This window comes from Phycodurus eques, chromosome 1, assembly GCF_024500275.1.
Source record: "Phycodurus eques isolate BA_2022a chromosome 1, UOR_Pequ_1.1, whole genome shotgun sequence".
In the NCBI taxonomy this organism is placed as follows: Eukaryota; Metazoa; Chordata; class Actinopteri; order Syngnathiformes; family Syngnathidae; genus Phycodurus; species Phycodurus eques.
In genome coordinates, this window is record NC_084525.1 from 48,867,005 (window position 1) to 48,883,867 (window position 16,863).

Consider the following 16,863-nt stretch of genomic DNA (forward strand, 5'->3'; position numbering starts at 1 on the left):
ATCATGGATTGTCCATAACGAACACCATGTTCAAGCATAAGGGTGTCCACAGGTGCACTTGGCACCAGGACACCCTAGGTCGCAGTTCGATGATCGACGTTGTGGTCGTGTCATCGAACTTGCGGCCACATGTCTTGGACACTCGGGTGAAGAGAGGGGCGGAGCTGTCAACTGATCACCACCTGGTGGTGAGTTGGCTCCGATGGTGGGGGAAGATGCCGGTCCGACGAGGCAGGCCCAAACGTATTATGAGGGTCTGTTGGGAACGTCTGGCAGAATCCCCTGTCAGAAGGAGTTTCAACTCCCACCTCCGACAGAACTTTGCTCATGTTCCGGGGGAGGCTGGGGACATCGAGTCCGAGTGGACCATGTTCCACGCCTACATTGCTGAGGCGGCCGACCGGAGCCGTGGCCGTAAGGTGGTCGGTGCCTGTCGTGGCGGCAATCCCCGAACCCGTTGGTGGACACCAACGGTGAGGGATGCCGTCAAGCTGAAGAAGGAGTCCTATTGGGCCTTTTTGGCCTGTGGGACTCCTGAGGCAGCTGATGGGTACCGGCTGGCCAAGCGGAATGCAGCTCTGGTGGTCGCTGAAGCAAAAACTCGGGTATGGGAGGAGTTCGGTGAGGCCATGGAGAAAGACTTCCGGACGGCTTCGAGGAAATTCTGGTCCACCATCCGACGTCTCAGGACAGGAAAGCAGTGCACCACCAACACTGTGTATAGTGGGGATGGGGCGCTGCTGACCTCGACTCGGGACGTTGTGAGTCGGTGGGGAGAATACTTCGAAGGCCTCCTCAATTCCACCGACACGCCTTCCCATGAGGAAGCAGAGTGTGGGTTCTCTGAGGCGGGCTCTCCTATCTCTGGGTTTGAGGTCACCGAGGGAGTTAAAAATCTCCTCGGTGGCAGGGCCCCGGGGGTGGATGAGATTCGCCCGGAGTTCCTAAAGGCTCTGGATGTTGTGGGGCTGTCCTGGTTGACACGCCTCTGCAACATCGCGTGGACATCGGGGACAGTGCCTCTGGATTTGCAGACTGGGGTGGTGGTCCCCCTTTTTAAGAAGGGGGACCGGAGGGTGTGTTCCAACTACAGGGGGATCACACTGCTCAGCCTCCCTGGTAAGGTCTATTTAGGGGTGCTGGAGAGGAGGGTCCGTTGGGAAGTCGAATCTCAGATTCAGGAGGAGCAGTGTGGTTTTCGTCCTGGCCGTGGAACAGTGGACCAGCTCTACACCCTCGGCAGGGTCCTCGAGGGTGAATGGGAGTTCGCCCAACCAGTCTACATGTGTTTTGTGGACTTGGAGAAGGCGTTCGACCGTGTCCCTCGGGGAGTCCTGTGGAGGGTGCTTTAGGAGTATGGGGTACCGAATCCCCTGATACGGGCTGTTCGGTCCCTATATGACCGCAGTCAGAGTTTGGTCCGCATATCCGGCAGTAAGTCGGACTCGTTCCCGGTGCGGGTTGGACTCCGCCAAGAAGGCTGCCCTTTGTCGCCGATTCTAACTTTTATGGACAGAATTTCTCGGCGTAGAGGGGGTTCGGTTTGGTGGCCTCAGTATTGCATCTCTGCTTTTTGCTGATGATGTGGTTCTGTTGGCTTCATCAAGCCGTGAGCTCCAACTCTCACTGGAGCAGTTCGCAGCCGAGTGTGAAGCGGCTGGGATGAGAATCAGCACCTCCAAATCTGAGACCATGGTCCTCAGTCGGAAAAGGGTGGCATGCCCTCTCCAGGTCGGGGATGAGATCCTGCCCCAAGTGGAGGAGTTCAAGTATCTTGGGGAAGAATGGAACGGGAGATCGACAGGCGGATCGGAGCAGCGTCTGCAGTGATGCGGACTTTGTATCGGTCCGTTGTGGTAAAGAAGGAGCTAAGCCGAAAGGCAAAGCTCTCAATTTACCGGTCGATCTTCGTTCCTACCCTCACCTATGGTCATGAGCTGTGGGTCGTGACCGAAAGAACGAGATCTCGGTTACAAGCGGCCGAAATGAGTTTCCTCCGCAGGGTGTCCGGGCTTTCCCTTAGAGATCGGGTGAGAAGCTCGGTCATCCGGGAGGATCTCAGAGTAGAGCCGCTGCTCCTCCGCATTGAGAGGAGCCAGATGAGGTGGCTGGGGCATCTGATTCGGATGCCTCCGGACACCTCCCTGGTGAGGTGTTCCGGGCACGTCCCACCGGGAGGAGACCCCGGGGACGACCCAGGACACGCTGGAGAGACTACGGCCTGGGAACGCCTCGGGATCCCCCCCAGAAGAGCTGGATGAAGTGGCTGGGGAGAGGGAAGTCTGGGCGTCCCTGCTAAAGCAACCGCCCCCGCGACCCGACCCGGATAAGCGGTAGAAAATGGATGGATGGATGGACAATAGTCAATGTGAGACGTGACAAATGCATGGACTATGATCTCTGTGTCACTTGCGGACAGAATAAGTCGTATCTTAGCAATATTGCGGGGACGAAAAATCTTTGTTTTTGTAATATTCTTAATTTGCAAGTGAAAGGTGAGAGTTGAGTCAAATGTACCATTTTTCTTAGATGAATGAAATTTTTCTTGAAAAATGAAAGGTAAATGGAGTCATGAACGGTGGAAAAGAGGCCTGTGAAGTAAAGAAAAACAATTGTGTAAAGTTTGAAGGAAAGGCAGTTGCTGATGTAATGCAGGACATGCTGTCTCCTTTCATGTTTGCTTTGTTTCTGTTCCACCGATATCCTTTTGTCCTATTGGCTCTGAGTCAATGCCGATGTGCCAAGCACAGGAAGCAAAGTGAAACTGAGTCCTTTTCCATTTTGTCGAGGCTGCAACTCTCTACTGGGAGCTCTAGCAATATTAATTGCTGTCCCCAGTCCTATTGAACAGCTAAACAGTGCTGATCCCAGTGCAACCTCAAGCCAAACATCAAATTTATAGCGAAAGATCTAGCAGATTGAGCCTGATCCAGCTGCGGTTTAGCTTGCATTTAATTATTCTTCCAGTGGAGGAACATGTATGTCTTCAAGAACAATGAGCCAATCAAGTTGACTGCTGAAACGGGGGTCTCATTTGATTTTCAAAAGTAAACAATCAAAATCCTTTATCAGGCAAATTCTAATCACAGGTTGTCACATAATGAAAGGTGCTAAATGAGTGCAAAATGTCAGAGGAATTTACTTGACTTTGGGACAGGGGTGTGATGAAAATGATTAAATGGGAAGAGAAAATGGATTTCATTGAAGGGAGAGATAGTAATTGCTTCAGGTTAGAGAATTATACAGTATGTACTGTGAAATAATTACTGATGCCAAGGATGGTTCTGTTTTCATTATTTTTTAGCAGGATTAAGCCACTACAAAACACATTTCCTGAAAGTTTTTGGAGGGTTGGTAGTGCGGGTAACATTTTTTTTTTAAACTGCTATGCACTGCTCCTTAGGAATGGTTTATGTATAGTGAACTTATTTTGCACCTTTACCTTATTTTACACCTTTACCTTCAACATTTTCTTGTGGTTCTCTGAGAAGACTCTAGCTTGATGAACGTCTTCATGAAAGTGACACACACGCACACATGCAGACACACGTACACACACACACAGAGTCAAAACAATTTACATTCAGTCACACATGCAGTGACATTTGCAAAAAGTGGCAGCAGAATAGAGAATAAGGGCTAATATCTTAAAACATCACAAATGGGGGAAACGCAGTCGACCAGGCACGCACACACATCCTCACACCACCCAGTCGCTCAAAAATCTAGTTTGAAGTATTTCTATTGACATGAACTTCACAGGTGGCGCCTGACATTTTGCTGTTAGAGGGAATCTAAGTGTTCAGACCTTTAGAGAAAGTGACTTTCCTATTCCATTCTCTCCCTCCCCTCGCTACACTGTCCCAATCTTTGTGTGTTCCAAAGGCATTGTTTTCCGGCTCTCAGGCAGATGCACAACCTGCCTCTTCATGCTCATATGTGTGTGGTTTTACGGTTTAAGATAGAAGAGGTTAAGGTTTGTCAGAAACAGAGCAGAATAAACATAGAAATGAATAAATATATGGTATCTGCGTCACCAACTACAGAATAATATGAAACATTATTCAACGGGCAGGTGTGTTGCTGTGGTGGAGAAATGATTGGCCAGCATTGGATTAGCACGTTGGCTTCCTAAATCAGCCAGTGAGGGATAGCGTAACACGCAAATGCAAACACGGCACAGGTGAAGATGGGAAATTGCAGTCGTTTTACCAATGAAGTTATTTGAATGGAAATGTGAAATGAAAATGCATTACTAAAACTGCAGTCACCAGACCCAGCTGTGAAGCACAGCCAGCCAAGCCAGTGGCTGCATGTCTGTAATCCCTCAGTTACCCATAAATAGACATTAGCAGCTACGGGTTATTGGGGTGAGTTTCGACGTGTAAAACAGCACCAAGTGAAGATTGAGTTTGTTTTTATAACGTCCACTGACTTGTGTGACTTAGACATAGCCTCGGGGGAAAATAGGAAAATAGCCTCTTTTGACAAGATGGCCAAATGTCTGCCAGCTCTGTGTTTGTCCTGATGGCTTTCAGTATTGATCTAGCAAGAACAGCTGTGTGGAGTTCTAAACAGACTTTTGTGCATGATTAAATGAAATCCAACGTGGCAAAGGAAGGAAGTCAATAATCCAATATAGAATTACAGTGCACTGGCTGTATTCACAATAGAAAATATTTTTTTCAGAGCAATAACTTGCTTTTGAATGGTATCTGATCCACAATGTTTACGGTAGTGGGAGTCAATGTTTAGTATTGTTTATTTTGTGCAATCAACATCACTGACTTTACTGCTATACAGCGCATAGAACACGTGCCTTACTATCATTTGCACCGTATAATTTTGTATTAAGTATTTTCTCGTTCGTGAAGCTTGTATTCAATTCTATTGCTCGTTTTTATTCTTCAAATCTTGCCGCTGCACCCCAATTTCATTGTATCTGCTCTTACAATAAGATTATTCTATTCTATTCTATGCTATTCTAATCTAGTCTAGTATACTTGTTGACAATCTTCATTCATTTTAGCGTCATTATTGAAATGCTTTCTGCTTTGACACGGTCTTGTCTTCTACATCACCAGAGACTTGTTGTGGCGGCAGAGGAAGCCCACCTACAGCACGAAGAAGATCCGGACCTGCAGGTGAGCATGCACGCTTCCTGTCGTCAACACACGGTCATTAGCAACATTGCTTGTTCTGGTAAACTCGTCAGAGTCAAAATAATATATTTTAAGTATCAAAGAAGTCCATGACAGTGGCAAAGAAAGGATTAGGACTATTCTTCTGCATGATTTACTTTTTAAAAATTGTTTTTTGCTCTTGTACATCTCTCAGTAATTCAATTTTGCAGTCAATGTCTCATCTTGCACCTGTCATCCTATCAGGTGCTCACAGTTCCCCAGAAGTTACCATGCCAACAGATGAACAGACTTACATAAAAAGCTGCATGATTTAAAATCTAAAGGTGCCATAATTATCATACATACTAATTTTGCATCTGTCCATTTTGCGAGGGGTGGTGTTGAATATTGATCAGCGGAATGAAAATGAAGACAAATAACCATTTTTTATTTGTCCGACGAGATGCGTTGATGAGAAACAATTTATATAAAACGAAAACAGTAAAAGCTCTTTATGCTAGTACTTCAGACAGAAGTGTTGCAAGTACTTTGATAGTCTCAGATGCTCGCCACCACAACACAAAAATCTTTACTAAATCAAGTAAGTAGTACTGAAGCATGAGTGACCTTTTGCCAGTGAATGTTACATACTGTAATTTCTCATTTATAATATGCTCTCGAGTATAATATGCATCCCCAAATTCAAGAATTCCCTTCTACCTATGTATATTACGCTACTGTTTAAACCAGGGGTGTCAAACTCTTTTTTGTCTCGGGCCGCATTGTAGTTATGATTTCCCTCAGAGGGCCGTTACAACAGTGAAACCATATAAATCAGCAAAACATTATTACCATTACACAACAAATTGAGGGATAACTAGTTTTGAAATCAGAAGAAGAGGATAATAGTTTGTTCAAGTATTGTTTAAGTTACTGTAGAAAAAGGGTTTGGTAACAGAAAAATACAATATCTCTACATTATTGTTTACTATTATGACAATTTGGAATTTGGGTACAGATTTTAGCAAAAATCATGCAAGTTGACGAGCATGATGTGCTTTTGCGGGCCACGGAAAATGATGTGGCGGGCCGCATCTGGCCCCCGGGCCTTGAGTTTGACACCTATGGTTTAAACTGTACAGTCTCACCGGGTAGAAGCTTCTCCTTGGATTTCCTCCATTAGTTTTGTTTATTTTGAACTGCCGAGCTGCTGCACACTTGCCTTCTGACACGGCAACAGTGATCACTTTCTTTTTAAAAGCAGCGAAAGTAGCTTTCCCCCCGCCTCGATTGCTTGACATGTTTTGAATTTGGGGGATGCGCTCTGCGAAGTGGCAGCACAAGAAATCAATCTGCCCAAGACGTTGAATGCCCGCGAGGCCATCTTGATTGTCGGGGGTGCGTTCGCAAATGTACTCCGGCGCTGCTCTGCTACACTCTGGACTGTTCGGAAACTCAAAACATTGTTCGGATGTGCGGAAGACGCGCACTCTCAGAGTAGAGTTAGGGCGTCAGATTGAATTTCCAAACGCAGCAACTCGGTGAGCAACAAAATGTTTTCCATATCATATATAAATTCATAACAGAAAATTCATAGACATATCACATTGAAATAAAAGTACACCTTTTTCACATCCCCTAGGTACCAATATACGTTTATACAACCTTATACCTATTTATGATACGCTCTGTCAACTTTTGCTGAATTTTTTTGGGGGGGAAAAAATTATATTATACACCAGAAATGATGTATATGCATATGTAAAAAATCTGCCTCTGTCTTCATTGTTGATGCTGTTTGCATTCAGCAGCCACCGTGTAACCTCAGAGATGAAACTCTATTAGGTGCTCGTACAAATCCTAACCTTCATCCTCTTGTGTAAAGGCACGATGATCTTTTCTAATAGTTACAGAAGATTAAACGATACATGGGAGGAAACTCATCAATTTTCTCAGAGAAGAATAAATCATTTGAATGTTATTTGCTGAATGTTCATAAATTATGTCTTGGTTTACATCTCTGTCATATCTCTTTCTTAATAACTATCTGAACCACGTTCTCTTCCCTCACCGTTCTGCTCCAAATCCATTTGAGCAGCTTTAATTTGTAGAGGGCAATTTAGCTTTATATGTTCGTGTATGTGCCGGCGGTGGGAAAGAAATGCAATAGCAATGTGTATGTGTGGTTGTGTGCTCTTGTCATGTTATTTATTAATTTTTTTACTGTGCACATCTCAGTTGGGAGTTTAGAAACGTAGGAGGAGACCCAGCTGGAAGTTGAGGTTTAAATGTGATGCAAAGCCGACTTTGCCGAGTAGTTGCTCCTCAGCAACCTTTTGAGTCTGGGGAAGTGCTCAGTGAATTTGTGTTGATGCAGTCAGCTGTTCAAGGTATCAGAGTGACTGTCATGTTATTTTCTGCTCATGCTACGGTCCATTTATTGAAACTACTCGTAGTGGCTGTGTTCTGAATTTCAATCGCTTAATAGGTGTTCTCTTTATGCTCCCATGTCTAGTATTGCTAGACATTGCTTCTTTTTGTATAAAACCACTGAAATGGTAAAACCTTGAATCAGAAATTAAGGCATGGGCATTTTCTGTATGATGTATTGTTTTATTGCGTTTCAATTTGTGGGAGAAAAAAAGCAATGGGGCCATCACAGAGCTTTTAGCCTCAAGGACACAGATTTTTTTTTTTTTTTTTTTTTTTAATAGCCAACCACACTCATTAAAGCACACCATGAACACAGTTGTAATATAACAACACGTGCATTTAAACATTTTACTACTAGACAGCTGGTGAAAAATATCATCCCAATCAAATGTTGTTTACATTGTACAGTCAGTCAGTATTTTCTAACATAATAATACATAAACTCCAAGTTGGTAATTGTGTTACATAAAGTGTTTGAATATAACACTTAGAGCACATAATGCTGGGAAGGACCAAACCATCCTAATTAAAAATCGCACCCGGATTTCAGACCATCATCAAAAGAAAGTCATTTTGTTCTACCATGACACGAAAGCGACACGCTAATATTCGTTAGTTGTACTGCGGTCGTGGATCGTAATCAATCTGCAGCACTGACATGGAAGATGGAGGGCATCGGGTTAAGTCTAGGATTGATCCACTCAATGGCAGACTTAATGTTCTCATTTGATGCAGAACAACAATTTCACTCCCGCCGCATTTAAATTCAATGGTAATTGCCCAAATCTTGTGAATATATCTTTGTTCACGTATTTCTACACCTGGATCGGTTCGCATACATGCGTGCCTGGCACACAGCTCCAATGGTGTTATTTCTGATATCGCTTTCTATTGCAGACCATGGTAAATAAATGGTAATTATCACCAGCTGGGTTAAAAATACCCATCCACCCTGTAGGGTGGAACCTCCTCCATCACGATTCAGGGTGTATTTGTGTGTTTTTTTTGGCTATTGGATACATATTTGGCTGGCAGGGGTTTGCTTGGAATTTCCTTATCTATCCATTCCAGAGCTCTTCTGCTTCCAAGAGAAATTGGCACGGTAATCTGCTCTGATTTCCCTCCCTCGCTCTTTTACCCGCAATGCTCTTGTCCTGTAAACAGGAACGAATAGAGCAGTCTGCCACGCCCTGTGCAGCCAATGAAGTCCATCCATGGAGGACAGAGACAAACAACCAATTGCAGAACCTAGTGCTGCTTCCTGAAAATGGACGAGGGAAGAAAAATGTCATATTTTTGTCCTCCCATGATCGTATAGCTATGGCATTACCAAAGGAGTGCATAGACGACGTCACATGTTTGTAGATTTGCCAGTTTGTTTGTTTTGCTCGATCAAAGCATATTTGACGTGTGCTGGTGCCGGCATAATCAGACGCGCACAATTCCGATGACAATGATTACTTCTATGCTTTGAATCGACTATACTGTTTACATACTGTAGTGTTGTTCTTTTCGGCCTAAGTAACTTATTAGATTGAAGCAACACTGTAATATAATTTTCCCCAAAACAAAATATGATTTACCGTTGTAATCCATTAGGGACAGAAGAGAAAAAAATGCTCACTAAAATTTTTAAAAATACGTTACGGCACCTTGAGATACGAGTTTTATTTGTTCCGTAACCACACTTGTAATACGTTTTGCTCAAATCATCTATGCCCATTAAAATGAACAAACAAATGTATTGAATCTGTTCCAGCCGCCCACCCCCCCAAAAAAAAAATAATGATTGGAATTTGTTAATTAGGTGTGATCTTTATGTTGAATCCAGCATTCAAACTTCCGTAACTTTCTTAATCTGCATTATTTTTATTTTCAAAAGGTTGCTATCATTGGAAAGCTTGCTGGACACACAGACAGACAACATATAATAATGATGTTAATTATTTTTAATGAATCAAATTTGAAACATACATAGAAAGAAAACAAATCAAGAGCTGAGAGTGAACCAGCAAGTTCAAGTTGTTAAATAACATCGTTCGGAATAAATATATATAATATACATATAAATCACAGCAAAATAATATATATATATATATATATATATATATATATATATAAATCACAGCAAAGTCCAGAAAAGGTTCAATTGTATAATTATTATAGGATTCGAAAACATATCTTACTCACCTTCGATGGTTTTGACGATCATTTGTTCACTGGAAATTTTGTCCGAAATTTGCAGCGCGTTTACTTTGTCAAAATGAAAATGAAAAATGGATACACTCGGAAATGTGTTCCACGTCATCGGTCTGTGGCGGTAAGAAAAACAACACAAACACAGTGGAACACGGAGTACAGCATTTGGATCGCGATTGGGATTCTGCCATCAAGTGCGTAGCTCGTTGAGTGACCGCTGCCGACAGCCGGTCATCGGCGGATATGCGCATAACTACATGAAGGCTTCTCGCAGCGTCACACAGATGCTATTTGTTAGCCCGTCTAGTTCTTTTTGCAATGTTCGTTAGCACGAACTAAACAGACTTTCCGAGGGCAAAGCTATGTGCTTTGGTTAAAAAAGAATATAGCAATATATTTGATCATTCTCTTTTGTTTTATGTTTCAAAACGTTTGACTACACTTGTATGAACACGTGCTGGTTCTTAACTGGCATGACATCCCCCTATTGAGTTGAGGGAGCATCTGAAGAGATAATTATCCTGTAATTGACTTCATTACTAATTTCCTGTGGACAGAACATGGGCTGCGGAAAGATGCTGATGGCGACTAATAATGACATTTATTGTACCTCAGTGTAATCAGAGGCTTCGTACATTAGTCGTTCCTCTTGGCTGAACATACCTTGCCTTCACCTAGTCACAGAAATACAAAAATACTTGAGACAGCAGTATGACTGCAGTAGAGCTGTTTTAAGGAAAACAATAAACACCACTGTTACACTTTGCCCTACCTTTTCATTGTTTGTTGATGTCTTTTTTTTTGCATAAAGAAGGGCATTGAGTACAAATCATAAAGTAGTTCCCCTCAGGTTTTTTCTCCCACTGTTGTGTTTACCCCCAAATTACCTGTATCCATGCCCCCGGTTGTTTTCTAGTCACATTTTCACACACGGGGAGTGGTGGAAGTTGAAAGTGAACACCAGAGGGTTGAGGCGTCACGGTCCTTTCTGGTGCCCTCCTCTTGGCTGTGATTCAATTTTATGCTTTCTTGTGTGTGCGTGAAGCCAACAGAAAATAGTTTATATAAAGTGTGTGCCTTCATTATAGGAGGAAATTTGGACTTTTTGTCTTCGAACTTTGAATTCTCTTTTCCCGTATGCCAAAGGGTACCTATCCACATTCTCTAACAAGATTTTGAAATTAGTCGCAATCTTTCACCGCAATAGGGCGATTGCTATTACGATACCTCTTGCCAAAATACTAAACATGCCAAACACGGCTGTTGCAAAGACTGTTAGACACAAGAAAACAATTGTTCTGTATTTGGAGTGTAAACGCACACCAGTGTTTAATTTCATCACAACTAAATGAAGCCTATAAGCAAAAACACCCCAACTTATAGTTAAGCATGATGGATTTTTTTGGATTCATGAAATTAGAATGTTACCAAGGGATTTCAACAATAGATAAAGATAAATCAATTCACATGACAAAACATGCTTTTATGCTGTTGTTGGCTTTCCACAAATTGTCGGAGCAATAGATTTATTTATTCCCCCCCCTGAAACTGTTTTGTTTGTCTTTCACAAACACTTCCAATTCCATCACTTCAAAACTCCTTTTGTGCTTGCAGTGCTCTCCTTAATTTCTCCCAAACCACAAGAGCAACATAAAGCGCAAAATCCTCATCTAAATATAGCCGTCTCCTCGACTTTTACACCTGTTGCCAACAGCGCCCACTATCTGTTGGAGTGAGCGAACAAACAATTAGATGCCTGCTGTTTGGGATCGTAGTAAAATATTGCAATCTTAGCAGATCACGTGCAACACAACCACCAAGAGCGCGCAATATCCGTAAGCCTGAACACACAATTTACCCCGTTTGGGGTCTTAGTATATCAGTGAAAAAAAAAAGGTTGCTTTTTCTGATATTGGACCCTCACAGATTGTTTTCAATTTATAATCCCACCAGTTTTACGGATGGATGGATTTATCTGATTTCCTGCTGCGCACAATTAGCATTTTATTCTTACAACAACAAAAGAGAGATCAAATACTGTAATAACCAATCAGTGTGGCAAATTCATTTGAAGATATTAATGAAACCTAGACGTTTTACACCGTCAGATTAAAAGAAAAAGAAAGAATGAAAGAAAGAAAGGTAAACAAGGCACAGAGCAGATGTACGAGTATGCAAATATATCTTTTGAAACAGGGAAGTAAGATATGCAGCACTTTTTACTTGCTCTTTTATCCCTCCTCATCCTCTCATCTTCTCTCTGGCCCACACTGAGTGGGTGCTGATGGTGCATATGTGGTCTTTCGGCATAAAGATCAGGTTGTTAACACCATGATCAGGGACTGCATTAGTGGCACTGGGCACTCCTTCACTGACTGTACTACTGGAATTGAATAATTGACTTAACACAGACACCTACACATGGACACGCATGCATACACACACACACACGCGCACGCACAGGAGCTTGCACAGATGCAAACGCACACATTTACACACCCACACTCACTCCAAAACCGCTGAAACTCCCAGGCTAATGGGTGCAATTTAAATCAAAATTAAAGCCCACATGCTATTAATTTAAATAAGTCTATTAAGAGCCTCATTAACCACTGTTTGCTGTATTTCTTTCATCTCACTGTACATTCCATATACTTTGAACAGATAGATTAAAGTCTTGTCACTGTGTTTAAATATTCAATAAATGTTCAATTACTTTATCAGGAGGTCTTGTATCCCACCAGGATAATCTGGATATATATTAATGACATTTCCAGCTATATCGGTCACAGTTTGCATGTTTATAACTACTTAGCTATATGTAAAAAAAAATAAAAAAATTATCACTTTCATTTTGAGATTTGTACATAACCACTAAAAAGAGAAACTAGACAGAGATTAAGTTAATAAAACATGAAAGAGGACTGGGTTGAGGTAGTTTCAGAGAAGAGAAATTGAATTCGGGGACAAGACAAATGGTGAGAACCGAAGATAATGAACACTGGGTCGTCAGAAGCAGCCCAAGCAAAGAATAGCGAGAGGCAGCGATACAGTAGGAAGGCTAGATTAGATTAGGGCATATTAGCAGGAAAGGAGTGCCATTAAAATGCATGGGGACCTTGTAAATGTACCGATATACCGTAATTGATAGCAGTGTGGTTGTTTATTCAAATGTATCTGAAAAAACTTGTCTTTCATTAATACATTTGATGAAAATAATACTCCCTTACGCTACCCACCATTAGCATGGACGCGGCTTATCCTTTCTTGTTTTTTTTTAGTCCACGCAGTTGATTACACGTGCACACGGCGCAGGTACATGCATGCACAGTGACTGGTGTCATGAAATGAATGCATGACTTTTGTGCGATTACCTTCGAAATTAATAGTAGCTGCTGTTTTGGCAAATATTTTTCTGACAGAATACGTAAGGAAGCAATCTTGTCTTTGTGGGAGTTTATTACGAGAAAGAAAGAAAGAGAGATATTTGCAAAGAGAGGAAAAGGTACAAGTCGTCACGAGTTGTTACCCCTGACTGAAGAGCAAGCAAAGAATCACCGTTATACAGAAGTGAGAGCGACAGAGCAGAAAAGAAAAAAAGAAAAGAAATACAGCCCTCTCATTCCCCAACATTCTCACACAATTAGCTTCGTCCAGCTGCACTCCGACCTATCTTTATGGGAATGGGTGCATGCAGAGGATGATGAGAGGGAGTAGTCAAAACAGTCCTGAGCACATTTGCAAGGACACACAAAAGTACTGGGTGCTAAGAGCTATGGAACAATAAAACATGCAAAGGTTACATAAAACTAATATGTGATATATATGAAACGTAAATCTTCCAAATCACTGCCTAGCTAGTTTCCAAGTCCAACCCAAAATAAAGCAGCTTAAATGTACAGTATGTCATAGAAAAACAAAAACTGGATTTCTGCTCGCTAAAGTGGCTACCTTGTGATTTAATGCGATTCAATTTGATAAAAGACGCAACACGGTGTCTCCTTGTGTTACTATGCTTATACACCCCTTTACGCACACTTTTCTAGTGTTTATCTGGTTCAGGGTCCTCGGTGAGCTGGAGACTACGCCTAGGCAGGGTACACCCAAACAACTGCCATTCACAGTGTAGACAAACAATGGATCATGCAAGACATATAAGGTACCAGGGTGTGTCTTTCTAAGTGCAAACCAAAACCCATGTGATTTCTGTCTTTGTTACCATTAGATTTAAGTGGTTTGTTGTGCTCCCTACCTGAGTAGCGGAGGCATTGTGTTCAGGTTTGCTGAGCGGGTTTGCTCTTCCTCAGGGGGAGGTTTTGACTGTTGTAATGGTCTTCTGACTGGAGTCCCCCAAAAGAGCATTAAACAGCTGCATCTCATTCAGAATGCTGTAGCTCGGTTTCTGACCAAAACAAAGAGATCAGAGATCAGGTCAGAATCAGATATTACTCCAATTCTAAAGTCTCTACACTGGCTCCCAGTCAGCTATAAAATAAACTTTAAAGTTCTGATACTGTTATTTAAATCACTAAATAGTATAGGTCCTGAATACATTAAAGAAATGCAAATGGGATATAACCCCAGTAGGGCTCTGAGATGTACAGACTCAGGTCAGATAGTGGAGCCCAGAGCTCAAAACCATACATGGCGAAGCAGCATTTAGTTTTTGTTGCACTATAAGATGCTAAAAGAAGTAAAGTCAGTCACAAGTGGGAATGTTTTTAAGTCCCGGGTAAAACTATTCTTTTTTCTCATGCTTATGATTGAGCATTTTAGAGCTTTTTCATGTTTTTTTTTAAAGTTGCTTTTGCACTATACACAGTAATTTTAGTAAGCTGTCTTTTAGTTTTCAGTACTTTGTTTTAAATTGTTTTTTGCACTTTGTTTTTAAAAATGCTGATAATCATGTAAAGCACCTTATGTATGAATAAATAAATTATGTTTTGCCTTTAACATCAGTCAAGATCACTGATGCTTGGGAGGAGGGGTTGTGGAGAAGGTGTTTTTCGAGAGTGTTCCTAATGATTCCTTATGACCTTTAACAAGTCTTATGCTTTTTGTTATAAGATCTCAAGGTTATGTGAAAAGAACAAATCTTTACCATTTACAATCTGACGGCCAGACTTTAGCGATCAATCCAATGCCAGTGTTCGAGAGAAAAAAAAAAGTAAGATAACAGATACCTTATCAAGGTCAACATCATGTATTCTAAATTCAAAATTTATTGAATTTAAATATGATATCAATACACACATCAAATTAACAACTGGATTAGATTTAAAGGAGTTCTGGAATTAGATTACCTGTGACCTGACTTGAGGATAGTAAACTTTATAGGACAGTCTAGGAATGATGTTTGTGCTGCACTAGTTACTTTCTTTTTAAAGGTATAGAATAAGTGGTGGCACATCATTAAAAACTGGGGATCGAGTATGTCGTATATTTGTAATGATCTTGTCTGGGAGAATTCGTCCATTCATTTCCCAAAGCACTCTTCGTCAAGGGTCACTTGGGAGGGAGCTGGAGCGTGTCTCAGCTGACTTTGGCCAAGAGACAGGGTACACACCCTGGATTGCTTGCGAGCCAATCACAAGGCACATATAGAAAAACAACCATTCACACCTATGGACAATTTAGCGTGACCAATGACCCTAACATGCATGTTTTTGGAATTTGTCAGAAAGCCTCAGTACCTAGCGAAAAACCACACAATCACGGGGAGAACATGCAAACTCCACACAGCAAGTTTGGGATTTGAACCCTGAACCTCTGGACCATGAGGCAGGTGTACTAGCCACGATGTCACTCTGCTGGCCAGGCCTAACACTGTCTAATGCTAACATGTATTGATGTGAATTGTTTTTCTGTCGCCACTAGCTTAAATGGTACAATCTGCGTGTTCCGCTCTCCCCTCAGGCCTCAGCCATGGGTGGTATCTCAGCTTCGGGGATGCAGGGAGCCATGTGTGCTATATTTATCGAGCTCCATCATTTATTAATACTCTTTCCAGCATGTGCAGCTCTAAAAATACTGCAAAGACAGGGCATCGCATGCAATATGTTGATAGGGAAAGTGTGTGGAGGCAAAAGGGGAGAATCGTTACCTCAGCATTTTTCCACACTAATGTCATGCATGTCTGTGATGATTCAGGTTACATCAGCAACCATAATACGCTGACTCAGCAGTTCTGTGACTGAGATACTCTGCACACTGATTGCAGGTTTAAGTATATTTATTTTTGTGCAAATTCCTTACTATAGCCCACGTTTTGTCTCTCTCTCCTCCCCAGTACGAGTACTTCAATGCAGTGCTGATCAATGAAGTGGATGAGGAGGGGAATCATGTCGAGCTTGGTGGAGAGTTCATCCTACAACCCAATGACCACTTCAACAACCTGTCAGTCAATCTTAGCCTCAGCGTGGTCCAGGTGCCCACCAACATGTACAACAAGGGTACGTTTGCCTCCTCTTTTTGCAAAGATTAGCTCACGCTGTAATGCAGACAAATAATTTGTTTTACTTTTTCAACATAAGAAAAAACCCTATTGTGGATTTTTTTTGCTTCAGAGGAAGTCATTGCATTGGATAATGCATAGATACTGATGAAGTTTGCATTATGCACTCGGCTTCTGTATTTGCATTTATTAGACGTAGCACTTTCGATTATTTCAGCCACACACTTAGTAAATGCAGTGTTCAAAAGTCAAACACTGGTCTAATTCACCATTCACACAGTCAGACCAATGAAGTCAGTCCTTTGAACAGTGTTTAGTGGACAGACTACAAGTCGTGTGGGATTAAGTCAGATACCCGAGGCATAATTATATTGAGGGTGTGTAAAAGGGAAGAAAGTAGGTTAAGTCAGACTGATGGAAGGTCTGAGAAACAGTTTAATTATTGCTAGGTGATGGGAGGGGGAAAAAAATCAAATGAGAGTGACAGAACGAGATTGAATGAAAATTCTATGAGAGTGAGACTGGCAGGCTAATGTGAGGAGAGGAAGCGTAATCTTGATTTGATTCACTGGCAAATGAATAGAATGGTGCACAGACAGCGAGGGAAAGAGTTTTTAAATCCTCAGGCTTTGTTCACTGCTGGTGAGAATGTGG

General features: G+C 41.9%; 1 protein-coding gene across 7 annotated transcripts in view; it reads left to right on the plus strand.

The window, feature by feature from the left end:
* The window catches only part of LOC133413220 (voltage-dependent calcium channel subunit alpha-2/delta-3-like), a 101,395-nt gene that overhangs the window by 25,637 nt on the left and 58,895 nt on the right, over positions 1-16,863 (plus strand). For all 7 annotated transcript variants that reach the window (XM_061697294.1, XM_061697301.1, XM_061697329.1 and 4 more), the window contains 2 exons: positions 5,085-5,144; positions 16,045-16,207. In XM_061697294.1, the coding sequence (XP_061553278.1) occupies positions 5,085-5,144; positions 16,045-16,207 (223 nt within the window). The remainder of the gene's footprint in view (positions 1-5,084; positions 5,145-16,044; positions 16,208-16,863) is intronic.